At 45.0% G+C, this 13,744-nt stretch overlaps 1 protein-coding gene across 1 annotated transcript in view; it reads left to right on the top strand.

The window, feature by feature from the left end:
* The window catches only part of LOC124508290 (uncharacterized), a 43,758-nt gene that overhangs the window by 17,994 nt on the left and 12,020 nt on the right, over positions 1–13,744 (top strand). The window contains exons 6-14 of the mRNA XM_047074684.1: positions 27–106; positions 978–1,032; positions 1,700–1,745; positions 3,441–3,500; positions 6,127–6,293; positions 7,170–7,300; positions 7,912–8,036; positions 11,705–11,789; positions 12,992–13,087. Of these exons, the coding sequence (XP_046930640.1) occupies positions 27–106; positions 978–1,032; positions 1,700–1,745; positions 3,441–3,500; positions 6,127–6,293; positions 7,170–7,300; positions 7,912–8,036; positions 11,705–11,789; positions 12,992–13,087 (845 nt within the window). The remainder of the gene's footprint in view (positions 1–26; positions 107–977; positions 1,033–1,699; positions 1,746–3,440; positions 3,501–6,126; positions 6,294–7,169; positions 7,301–7,911; positions 8,037–11,704; positions 11,790–12,991; positions 13,088–13,744) is intronic.

Raw genomic sequence — 13,744 nt, forward strand, 5'->3', positions numbered from 1 at the left:
TTTCCTAACAGAAGACTGTTTCCTAGGCTAGTCACTGGGGGCAGAGATGGCTGTCTGAAGATATGGAGCTCCAACAACGGACATTGTCTGCACACACTGAAACATGGCAAGTTGCTTCCTACCAAGGCTCCCCATAACATAATGATGCAAGATTGGGCATTTGTTGTCAAGGTAGAAGAAACAAATGAGATGGGATCTAGGGTGCACGTGACAATCCTACATTCTTTTTCTCTGGCCCTTCATTTTACCAGTGACTTTAAACTTCTACTGAGGAGAGGTGTACTTTACATGAATGTATGTGCTCCCAGCTAAGCCTTGTGCACCTGCTCCTTCATCACCCGGTATGTTTATCTGCGTTCTTAAAAGAGCTTAGCTTTTCTAAACATTTTAAGCATCACATAAGTCAAAATATGGATGAGCAAACTAAAAGCTAGTAGTCTGTTTTGTGTGTTAGTGATTTTTTTTCCAAGGCCACTTTTCCACTTGTTCATGTGCTGTACCTGATTTTGGTCGAATTTCCACAGTTCTGGCCTGTTGACTTTCCATGAGGAAGATAAGAGGCAAAAACTTTTCAACTACCAGAGAATATAAAAGAATCCAAAGTAAAAAAAGACAAAAATCACTCAAAGTAATGAGTTTGTGATTCCAAGTTCTGCTTTTGACCTGCCTGTGTTCACTTGTCTCCTCACTCAGGAGGGGCCGGGCACCGTGTAGGGTCCTGTCAGGAGAAGGCGAGCTTCTTCCCAAAGCTGAGCAAGGGCAGAACCAGCATTTTAGGGCAATGCGGGGGGGAGGGGGGGTGCAGGAAACCAGCAGGGCTTTGGTGGTTTGAAAGACACCTAACTGTGGTCTGAAAACTAGAAAGTTAGTACGCAACTTTTCCCCAATCATCATTGAATTGAGACAACATGTGTAAACTGATTTAAGGACTAATAAAGAAGAATGTCTAATAGAAGTTGACAATGTTATCTTTCTAGATGAAAAGCAAAGTGAAGTCTGTGATTGTACCTCCTTGGAGGTGAACCAAAATAAGTGAGTTATATTCAGCTTGGATGTAAGAGGGGGATGCATCTTTTTGATACAAAATCTATGCTGGAGGAGGACACCAAGACAATGAAGGGAATTTTCCAGAAGGAAATATGTCAAAGCATTCCCGAGAACCCTGGTTGCTTCCTGATGGTAATTTAGGCAACTAGGCTCTTCTAGAATATTGGAAGCAATTCTCTGCACATTTTGATGACTATTTAGAGGTAGAGATAGGGAGCACTGCATCTCTCCACCAAATGCTTTCTTGAAGAATAAATCACAGACGAGGTTACCAGAGTAATTAAATTCAGCAGCCACAAGGCCAAGAATAAAAATCCAATAAATTCTCTCCTGAACACAAAAAGAGTGAAAACAATTCCCGATTGGTTTCTGTTTGTGCCCTCGCCTCCGTGTTTCAACCGAGCTCTTAGGATCACTTAACCTTCAGGAGGGCAACTGCTCCTGGAGTAGCATCCGTAGACCTCGGAAATTATAGATCCCTTAAGTAGCAGTGAAAACGCTGACCCTAATTTATCAAATCACATTTTATCTTGCTCTCTCCATGTATCATATAGACATGGCAAAACTAAACCACAGTATTGATTGCGTGCAAAAAGTAAAGAGATGATAAGCTCAAGTATTGACATGTACTACTACTCTGTTACTGCTCTAGGTGCATCATAGCTGTTGGATGGGACAGGAGAATAAATGTGTATTTTGTAAGTGAAATGTACAAAATGAGCCATTCAAAACCCTGTTTCAGATTGCTATCCTCTCCCCACCAACCCTACCCTTGATTGTTTTCACACTAAAATCAGTTTGTAGTAGTTCTTTAGACTTCTGCTCTCTCTACAAGTTAAGCCATGATAGAGACAGAAGAATTTCCTCCCTCCCTCTCTTCCTCCCTTTTAGAAACCTTTTTTACTTTGGTTTTTGTTTCTGTTTCTTCCCTCTAGTTTTCTTTTTTTTTTAAGTTTATTTATTTATTTTTAAGATAGAGAGAGAGACATAGTGGGGCAGGGGCAGAGAAAGAGGAGCACAAAGGATCTGAAGCGCGCTCTGTACTGACATCAGAAAGCCCGATGTGGGGCTCCAACTCATGTATCATGAGATCATGACCTGAACCAAAGGCAGACGCTTAACTGACTGAGCCACCCAGGCACCCCTCTAGCTCTCTTTTATGGGAGGAAGTATAATGACTCTTCACCTAACTCTGGGAGGGCGCTGGTTCCCACATCAACAATCAATTCTCTGACACCAGCTGGTGTCCTACAATTCAGCTCAATCCTGGCCCATCTACCTGGGGATAGCATCAGATCCACAGGTTACAGGCTCAGTCCCACAAGCCCAGTCTTCGTGCCCCCCCACCAACTTCAGACACCTCCCATGCTCTCAGCACTTAGGGAATTCCAAGGGTTTTAGGAGCTATCTGCCAGAAGTGGGGACAGAGACCGAATACCTATTTCCTATCGTAAGTCGCAGTATCACGAAGCGTTAGCTAGAAGAGCTATCAGAGGCACAGAGGGCATCCCTGGGAATTCAAAGCAGACCGTGCCTGGAACGTGGAGCTCTACACAGTTTGCCTTGTATTCTTACCCCTCGTACCCGGGCTGTCATGCTCCCTTCTCCCCGGCACGCTGGGGCGTCAGCATATCTCGCATATCCTTGCCCCTAAGTGAGGGCTAACCACTCTGTCAATTGTCCAGCCCTTACTTTCTCCCTTCTTCCTCCCACCTTGTCTTTATGCCCTGGTCCCTCTGTAAGTGGGAAGAGGAGACGAAATGCCATCTATAAGCATCTCTGGGGGGAAAAAGTATTTTTTTATTGCTTAGAGATGGAGAAAGGATTCAGGGACAGGAGAAGTTGAAAATGCTGACTGAAACTAAGTTTTAAATCTACCTGTGACATTTTATTTCCCCTGCTCACTATGCTGGATGGTCATGGATTTCTGAAGGTCTTTAAACATTGTAAGTTCTTTATTCGTTTGAAGGCGAGCCGTATTTCACAGCCTAAGCCTTGCATCCCCAGATGATTTGAGAGACGACTACCTGAGAAGCTCTGGTGTTGAATCCATCCTTTGGTATTATAGGTTCCTGAGCTGACGGCTTTTGTTTTAACACATGCAGCGGCTATGGCTTCTTATTATGAAGGCAAAGCTATGCAGACCATCCAAGGAGAGTTTGTCAGTTGACATATGATTTGTTGAAATGCAATCACCCAAACGTCAGAAGTGGATTGCTTTTTATTCCCACTAGCACTAGAGGAATTTGCTTTGACATTTCGAAAAACTACATCACTGGTGGGGTGAGGGGTAGGGTTATAAAATGTGCCAACACCTTCTCTCTGAAGTTGTGAGTGTGTTGGCAGCTCATTTTACTGCTTATACAACGTCTCTTCCTTGGCTTTGCATACAGGATGCACCATGTGACTTTCATCACTTCTGGAAGCCGCAGCCACACTGGCAGGATGACCTGGTGAGCCCTGGTCCACACTGTCTGGCTCTCAACCCAAACAGTGGCACATGTTGAGGATATCTGTCACTCAGAGGCTCACCCTGACTCTCCTGGGCCTGCCTAGGGTTGTCACAAGGACCTCAAAAGCCTCTGCTGTGGCAGGAATCATGACTGGGGTCCAGGTAGAGCCAGAAGTACTGGGCTCCAGGCAGCTGCTTCCCCTCCAGGAAGAGTGATGGCCTTGTGTTCAGATTGGGGCATGGGGCTACGGAAGCCAATCCATGCAGCTCTCCATGAGCTCAGCCAGGATTCATGTAGTACAGGAATGGCAGCCCAAGATGTGGTGGGTGTGACTTTCCTGAAAGAAGCATGTACTTCCTATTTCTGCTTGGCATGCAAAATTGTATGCATTTGCTGTGTCACCTTTGGGCAGCCAGGGAGCCGAAGAGATGACATTCCTGCCCTGTGGCTTGTTGGGGGCCCACAACCGGGATACTTCTTGTGATTCTTATTAGCAAAGTGCCCCAACTTTCTATAGCCTCCTATGGTTGAATGACCTCCCTCAGAATTGTCTGGATGCCAAGCCAATAAGACAAGTGCTAAGAAAGCAAAGTCACTGTGCCCAACCGTGTGCTACAGCTCAACCCTACCTTAAACCCCCATAAACATTCCAAAAGGTACAAGTCACTAGAATACAAACTCCATGAGGCCAGGCCTTGTCTGCCTTCACCATGGTATTCCCAGGACCTAGCCCAGTGCCCACTTTATAGCAATGCCTAATTAATTTGATTCCATTCAACTAGCATATGCCAAGTGCAGATTGTGGACCAAGTGTGCTTTTTTCACTGAAGATGAAGTTATGATCAAAAGGGTCATCTCATGATCTCTGCCTTCCCGGAGTTCGCAGATTAGTGATTATTGAGTGAAAGAACAAAGTTGTGCAGAAAATGCCTGGAAGTGAAGGCCATTGCAAGGAGGCATTGTCAGGCAAGTCAGTGAAGTGTTAGTGCATTCGAATATTTATTTATTCAACTATTAACTCACTCAACACGTATTTTGGGGCACTTTTATAGTGTCATGCTTAATGGATAGGCCCAGGAGATACAACGTGAATAAAATGTGATTCCTGGGGTGCCTGGGTGGCCCAGTCGGTTGAGCGTCCGACTTCGGCGCAGGTCATGATCTCACAGTTCGTGGATTCGAGCCCCACGTTGATCTCTGTGCTGACAGCTCAGAGCCTGGAGCCTGCTTCGGATTCTGTGTCTCCCCCTCTCTCTGCCCCTCCCCTGCTCATGCTCTGTCTCTCAAGGATAAATAAACGTTAAAAAATGTTTTTAAAAAACAATGTGATTCTTGGCCCAGAATCTCACAGCCTGGTGAGGAGATAAACTACGGAAATAATAATCATGCAATGTGACAAATGATATAATAACGTAAAAGATGTGGGAGAAGCCTAGAGGTGGGAACTACTAACTTTGCTCTAACATCACACAGGAGATCGAAAGATTACTAGGATTTTCCCAGGAGGCCGAGGTGAGGAAAGCAATGTAGATGATGGGAAGGGGGAAAGCATGAAAGCATGAGCCAAGTCGGGAAGCATGCATGAAAAGCATGTTGTCTGGAGGGCTATGAAAAGTTTGAGGGGCTGGGGCATCAGACACAGGAGGGAAATGAGGTTGAAAAGTTAGAGCTTGACAGTCATGCTAAGGCATGTACACTTCATGGTGTGGGCAGTGGGGGATCACAGGAGGAGGAGGATCCCAGACATACATGGTCACAAGTCACAGAAGGAGACAGGATTTGGCAGAAGATTGTGGGAAAGAGAGAGCCATTGACCTTCTCTTTTCCAACTGTCTTATGCCACCACCTTCCCAGCCACTTTCAGGCAGAAGGGACATCTTAGATGACATGGACAGGTCCCCAGGGGACACTCTGTGGAAAGTATGTGAGAGCAAGGGAGAAATGATGCCTCTACAGCACCAGGAGAAGCCAAGTCTCTTCACATGGAAACTGTACCCCAGTGAGGATGTTGAGGGACTGTGGCCGGGAGCTCTTTAAGCTCTCTGCAGCACTGCCCTCAAAAAACTCCATTTTGGTTTCTCATCTTTCTTAAGGATCCATATCCAAATCCTCCTTTTGAGGAGAGTAGGTGATCTAAATTCCTAACTGCATGTGTAAGCCGCAGATGGGAGCCCTGTAGGAATCAAGTCAAGGGACAGCACACTCTGGAACTTAGAACTGAGCTGTTGGGAAGCCAAATCACCTTGGCCCAGAGCTGGTTTCCATTATCCCATTGCCATCACCATTTCAGCCCCAACCAGGGCTCCCTGCAAACACTCCATTTGCCAGCTGTGTGGGGAGGTCAGGAAGCTGCTAGGATTATCACTTCCCTGGGGAAGGTAGTAGAACTGACCCAAGGAGAGGCAGCACCTCTCTGGCTGACCTGTACACAGACTCCTGCCTGGAAGGATGCCCTGATCCTTGGGGCTGGGTCATGAGGTTCTAGGTGAGTCTCCATCGTGGGCAAGCACAGGAGGAGGAACCCGTCTGCATCCTCTGTCTTAGGGATCAGATGGAGGAGAACTATCTATGGGTGATTGAGAATTTGATTTCTTACCCTGTCCCTCTCCATCTCTCTCCTTCTCAGAACCATGGGCACAAAGAGGACATCCTCTGTGTGGCTCAATGCCCACCTTTTCTTCTCATGACTTCCAGTTACGATGGAGAGGTCATCATTTGGAACGTCATCTCAGGCCACATTTACTGCAAGCTGAACACTCCCAGCCCCTCTCATGGTTGCAGAAGAAAGAAAAGGTAGGTGAGGGGCAGGCTCCATGGCCGTTCCGCACAGGTCCCAGCAGGCTTGGACTCCTGGCTCATCGGCTAAAGAAATCTCAGTTCTGGACAGCATCCAGGTGAGAAGGGATTAGCCTGGTTTCAGGTTTAACCTGTCAAATGGAAATTCCCAAAGCTGGGAGGGAGCTTAAGAGTTTAGCTAGCTCAGTCCATATCCCAGGCACTCATCCATCAGAGCCTATCTCACAGCCTTGCCCACTACCTTTGGGAGCCTTGTCTCATCCACTGTCCACATGAAGGATTGTCTCTCCTGCTGAGCCCCTTGGTCTCTGCTACAGTGCCGATTTTAGCCCTGTGTCTTTAATACCACTCTTTATGGGCTCCTTTCCCCAGCTATCACTCCTGCCCCCCCATCCCACCTCAAACATCATCTCCTGATGTGTCACTCAGCTGTGTGCCCTCAAGCTTAATGCCACCCTCACCACACGCATTAGCCCTTCGGGTGCCCCCAGGGTCCCATGATCCCCCACACGCCCCCACATGGGTCAGTCCTTACTACTTGTATATTTTATTGCAAAACTTTTCCCCACTCTCCCACCCCATTCTCTCTAATTTCTCTACCCTGGTTCCATTTCTTCAAGACCCCCTCTCTCTGCTAATGTGATCATGGGCCCATTCATTCACATCTTCATTCAAAACATATTGATGAGCTCCTGCTATGTGCAGGTCCAGGGCTGGGTCCTGGGGCTGGTAACAACACCCCTCTCCCTCCAAGTCATGAACCATTTGAAAAACACACTAATTTATCAGTTTCATGGCTGGCTGTGCTGGATGGAAAACCGTGGGAACCCACAGCCGCCAAAGGCTTCCTACCAGTCCTTGCCCTACCTCCAGAGTCCAGGCTTATCTTTCCCAAGTCGCAGTCTGCAGCCACTCATCTGCCAACAGCCAGGGGGCCCACTACCTCATACCCATGGAGCCCCAACAGGGGAGACACAAGGCACTGGTGATTTTGCATAAAACTGGTAAGTTCTTGCATTTCCTGAAGCCCAAGCAGCAAACCCTCAGAGAACCCTACCCTGCAATCCCCGCTTTAGGCATTTGATAACTTACTAGCCAAGGAAAAGTTCTCATGACTTACTTGATCAGAAAATATCTTTGAACCACTCCCATGGGCATAACCCTGAGGGAGATGCATAGAAAAGATGAGAGAGAGATGTGAGGCCTGACCCTGCCTTCAGGGGGCTCACAGTCTAAATTCAGAGACAAGATATGAATGCCCAGTAAGTAAAATAATGGTAAAGCAATGTGATCAGCCTCTGGACTGCGAGAGAGACACTCCGGAAGGCAGTGGCTAGCAACGGAAACCACTAAGCACCATGAGATTAAAAAGAAATTCTTACCTATAGACTTATTATCCAGTCTATTCCTACCCCCTTTACGATAACAAAAAAGATTCTTCTATGAAGCTCTTTCCCAGAGTGCCTAAAAGTTTTAAAAACCTTTGGGGAAAAAGTGATGGCATTTCCTTCTAAAAGATTATTTTCATTGCCATTAAAATGAAAATAAAGTCACTGGCCAAGAATGCGATGTTGACCTTTTAGCCAGCAGCTCTAATTTAAAACCCTGTTTGCAGCAGCATTTATTGCTTCAAGTTATGTGACTGTTGGCTTTGAGAAACTCCTTTTCTGCTCCCCAAATGCAAAGCCAGCCATCGTTACCAATAATTCACATTTCTACATTGCAAAAAACGAGGTGAAAGTATGTGAAAGCTCCCCACCCTTCCAGGAAAGAGCAGTCCTGGCTCTTCTGGAAGGTCAAAGAACCCAGTGGTCTTTTTCACATGGGATTGGTTAAGAGGTCATCATCTTATTTGGAAAACTGTCTGGACAATTCTTCTGAAGTCATTCTTAGTAGAGAGGGGAGCTGAGAGAGAGAGAGGCGATTGAGCAGGCAAAGCCAAATGAGCTGGAAACACATCCTTTCTGCTGACTTTCCAACATTTTAGCTTCGTTCTTCCTTACATTTGGGATTGTTACATCTTCCTTCACAACAAAGAGAAAGAATTTGAGAGTGAAAGAGAGAGGCAGATTTCAACCAGGCTAAAATCCAGGAAAGCAGTCAGCTCACTGGGAGACTAAGGCTTTTTCTCTCTGCTCCTCCACTTCCCTTTCCTCCCCCTCCCTCCCCTCTGCCTCCTTTCCTCCTCCTCTTTGTTTATTGTGGTAAAACACACACACCAAAACTTAAAGTTGGGTGGTATTAAACACAATCACGTGGCTGTGCACCATCACCACTTCCTGTCCACAGAACCTTTCATCATCCCCAACCGAAACTGTCGCCCCTAAACACTAAGTCCCTATTCTCCCCTCCCCGCATCCCCTGCAACCACCATGATACTTTCTATTTTTACGATTTTGACTACCATAGGTCCTTCGTGTAAGTGGAATCATACGATATTTGTCTTTTTTGTGACTGCCTTATTTGACTTAATGTAATGTCCTCAAGTTTCACCCTGTTGTAGCATATCACAGAATTTCCTTCCTTTTTAAGGCTGAATAATATTCCATTGTGGATGTACTGCAGTCTGCTTATCCCTTCTCCCATTAGTAGCCGCTTGGGTTGCTTCTGCATTTTAGCCACTGTGAATAGCGTTGCCATGAGCATGGGTGTGCCTGTATCTCTCCAAGACCCTGCTTTTCAGTTCTTTTGGGTATACGTCCAGAAGTAGAATTACTGGATCGTGTGGCAGTTTTATTTTAGATTTTTGAGGAACCTCTGTACTGTTTTCCACAGTGGTTCTGTCATTCTACATGGCCACCGACAGTGCACAGGTTTCCAAGTTCTCCACGTTCTCACCAACCCTTGTTATTTCATTTGTTTGTTTGTTTGTCTTAATAGTCATCTTAATGGGTATGAGGGGGTATCTCATTATGATTTTGATTTGCATTGCCCTAAAGATCAGTGATGTTGAGCATCTTTTCATGTGCATATCAGCCACTTGTATATCTTTATTGGAAAAACATCTGTTCAAGCCCTTTACCCATTTTTGAATCAGGTTGTTTGGGGTTTTTTTGTTGTTGTTGAGTTTTAGAAGTTCTCTATATATTCTGGATATGAATCCCTTACCAGATATGTGATTTGCAAATATTTTCTCTCATTCTATAGGTTGCCCTTTTACTCTGGGTAGTGTCTTCTGATGTACATTTTTCAAAATTTTCACAAAGTCCAAATTGTCTATTTTTAATTTTGTCCCTGTGCCTTTAGTGTCATAGCCCAGAAATCATTGCCACATTCAACGTCATGAAATTTTTGGCTTGTGTTTTCTTCCAAGAGTTTTTCTCGTTTAGGTTTTACGTTTAGTCCTCTGATCTATTTTGAGTTAATTTTTGTATGTGGCGTTAGATAAGGGTCCAACTTCATCCTTTTGCATGTGGATATTCCAGTTTCCCCACACCATTTGTTGAAAAGACTCTCCTTTCCCCATTGAACAATCTGGGCACCCTTGTCAAATATCATTTGACCATAAACGTCAGGGTTCATTTTGGGGATCTTTATTCTATTCCATTCATCTACATGTCTGTCTTTATACCAGTACCACACTGTTTTGATTCCTGTGGTTTTACAGTAAATGTTAAAATCAAAAAGTGTGAGAATTTCAATTTTGCTCTTTTTTTTTTTTCAAGATTAAAAAAATCTTGAAAAAATTTTGGCTATCCGGGGTCCTTGAGATCCCATACGAATTTTAGGATAGGTATTCTATTTCTGCAAAAATCATCATTGGGATTTTGATAGAGATTGCATTGAGTCTGTAGATCACTTTGGGTAGTATTCACAATATTAAGTCTGCCAATCCATGAACATGGATATGTTTCCATTTATTTAGGTTATCAATTTCTTTCATAACATAAATAAATGTTTTGAATTTATTTGTTGTTTTCGTTGTACAAGTCTTTCACTTCCTTAGTTAATTCCTAAGTGTTTTATTCTTTTTTATTCTACTGGGGTTGTTTTTGCAATTTCCTTTTCAGAGTGTTTCTTGTCTGTGTATAGAAATGCACAGATTTTTGTGTGTTGACTTTGTATCCTGCTATTACGCTGAATTCATTTATTAGTTCTTAGATACTAAGGCTTTTTAACTAGGAAAACAATATAATAATATTTTCTTGTTTGTAAATAATGATATTTGTCTATTATAACAATATAATATTTCATAAATATAATAACTTAAATAGTATCTACTATTTAATAATAGAATTATAATTAATATAACAATATACAAATATTATATAAATAATATATTTAATCCTGTATGTATTTTCCTGAGTGCTTTTAATATTTTACCTCATTTAGCATTCACATTAACCCTAAGAGATAGGTGCTATTGTACCCGTTTTCACAGATGAGGAAACTGAGGCCAGAGAGTTCAGTAACAATGATTATGAAAGCTGCCATTTGTTGAGCGTCTCTGTGCCATGAACTGTAGGTTCATCGTCCCCATTCAGCTATCACTGCAAGGTCATGTAGCACAATTCACATGGTGTCTCACTTACTCCTGGCCAAACTCTATGAAATAGGAAGTATTGTCTCCATATCACAGATGAAGAAGATTGAGGTTTAGGGAAGTGAAATTCTCCCTGAGGAAAGTAGGGAAGTGACATGCAGACCCATTTCTTGGGACTGCAGGCCCTCTGCAGGACAAATGTGGGCAAAGTGAAGGGACTTTATCTTTGCTGCATATCCCCCTCTTTTACCTGCCCCCCATCTTGTCCCCCCCTTGTGTCAATAATCCCAAGGACCTGATAAACTGAGAGTAAGGTAACACTTAGCCTAATCACTATAGGTATATCCCAGGCATTGGGTACGGGCAAGAGCCATACCGCCATGTGGGTGGACCCTCCATCCTGCTTCTAAGAATCCTCAGCCTTCCAAAGACAACTACAAAATCCAATATCAAGGGCATGGGCTTTGGATGTGAACACATCTGGGTTTGAATCTCAGCCCTTCTGTGTGTTAATTTGTGTGCCTTAGGCAATGTAATTCTTTCTAAAACAGTCTCACCACCTGTCAAATCAGAAACATAATGTCCACCTAAGATTGTTGTGATGATTAAAGTACAGGAATGTTGAGAACATGCCTAGCTCAGTGCCTGGCACATAGAAAGTGTCCATTAAATAGATAATCCTAATTATAATCATTTTCTGCTTGAGGGCATGGCCTGAGTCTATCATGTCCACTGTGGTGAGCTCAGAGGCCAAAATAAGTATTGCTGAATGATTAACAGCCTGGTTCATGGGTACCCCCATGGTAGTGAGACAGCACCCCTTGTATTTAACTTCAGCACCAGCCGCATTATTTATATAGCCCCTTATTTACATGAGACCATTCATGGCACCTTCATTCTGGGCCACGTACCCCGATGCCCACAGACTCAAGGAGAAAAACGTAAAGAGAGCTCCTTGCCCACAACCTCAAGTAGCAACGTTCTTTGTGGTTCTCACAGGTTTCATCTAAGTAAGTTTGCAGGATTTTTATTTAACAGCAAATATTTGAGTTCTATGTAGTAAGCATGGTGAGAGGATTTACAGATAAGTGGCTTAAAAAAAAAGACAGATGTGGCTCCTGTGTCGATGGTGCTTAAAGTATAGCAGGGGGAGTGGAAGACCAGGAGGAAGCAGGGAGGTGGACTTAGAACGTATCCCAACCCTTGGCTGTACAGAGAAGATAGAGTTTGACGACTTTTCCTAGAGAGCCCTCTCTGCCCAGTGCCCGAGACATCTTTCAAGATTCCAGATTCAATGCTGCTTCCCCTCAGACGCCTTCTCTGACCTCTCCCTTCTCCATACACAACCAGCCCCGTCCTGCATGTGCCAGCAGCTGCCATCCTGTTCGTTCCTGGGAGTAGTTCTTTTGCCTCAGTGTGGCCCTCTGCCTCTCCTTCTATCCACTGCTCTCAGCACAATGTCGGGGCTGTACCAAAGATTTAACACATGTTCATCAAAAACAAGTGAATGAAAGAATGGACATCTTTTTGGCCTTGAGCAAAGCTTTTGACTTTTCTAAGTCTCCACTTTCTCTCTGACCATGGGACTAATAATCCAGTACCATAGGATTTCACATGGTTTTATATCTTGGTAAATGTAAGAGGTGACATAATGGTTAATTCATATTATTTCAATCCAAGAATTTCTAGGGAGTGGGGACTTCTTGAGAAGCACCTGTAAAGTCCTGGGCAAAGCCTCCCAAATCCTTGTTTCTCTCCAAAAGTCCTAGGGTCCTGGGCGATGCCAGGGCCATCTGCCTTCACACCTGACTTTACCTGGGTTGGTTCTTTTTATTTAAAAATTTTTTTAATGTTTATTTATTTTTGACAGAGAGAGAGCATTAGGGGGGAGGGGCAGAGAGAGAGGGAGACACAGAATCTGAAGCAGGCTCCAGGCTCTGAGCTGTCAGCACAGAGCCCGATGCAGGGCTCGAACTCATGGACTGTGAGATCATGACCCGAGCTGAAGTCGGACGCTCAACAGATGGAGCCATCCAGGCGGCCCTACCTGCGTTGGTTCTTAACCAACGAGGACGCCAGCATGTCCACGCCCCTGTGTGCACAGCTCCTGCTTCAGGCCCATGGTGCGGGAGGGGGTGTGCTGGGGGGCAGACCTACAGAAGAAGGTGGGAGAAAGGGCTGTGAGCACACCCAAACTCTCCCTGGTCACCAGGCCCAGATCGGAGCGTTTCCTGTCTTGCCCTCTTGAAGACTCGAGCAGCCAAGTTTGAATCAGTGGCCACTTCCCTAATCACCAATGGGCCCCAAGGTAAGAGTAGCTTCCCACAGGGGCTGTGCTGCTCTTTTCTAATATTTGGCCACTGCAGGCCTGGATCTGGAAAGGGAGGGTCCCTAAGCACTCACTACTCCCCTCCACAACCTCTGCTATCTCTCCTTCCAGCCGCTCTGTCCTTGGAGCCCAGGCTGACTAAAGCCCTTACCCTACCTGCTCTGGCCCCGGTCCTGCCAGCCAGGGAGGTGATCACCCAGGGAGTGAGGGCCTGACTCTCACTTCCTCCAAATCAAGTTTCCTCGCCTCAGCTGCCCACTCAGAGGCCTCTACAAGTGAAGTGGGTCACCGAGGACATCATGTAGTCAGGCTAAATGAACACCAAGCACAGCCTTTTAAGGGGAGAGCCACGAGTAAGCACAGGCAGCCTGATGGAAGAGCCTTAAGAAGAACAAAGCATCCTAAGTGTAGATCAGCTATGTATCCTGCTCGTTTTAGGAGGAAGAAGCCAGGGCTCCCCTGAGAGCCTGAGGACGAGCTTCTGAATCCAGATCTGCCACTAACTAGTGAGGCGACGTTACACAAATGACATGACCCTCAGGCTTTAGTAAAATGTAACAAGTGGGCCACAGTCCTGCTCCAAAGCTCCAGGATTTTAATTAAAATTATGAGTTGAAAACAGCCAGCCACCTGTGT

Source organism: Lynx rufus, unplaced genomic scaffold, assembly GCF_022079265.1.
Source record: "Lynx rufus isolate CCGP_SWC_20201006 ecotype Redwood Valley unplaced genomic scaffold, mLynRuf1.p SCAF_1, whole genome shotgun sequence".
Taxonomy (NCBI): domain Eukaryota; kingdom Metazoa; phylum Chordata; class Mammalia; order Carnivora; family Felidae; genus Lynx; species Lynx rufus.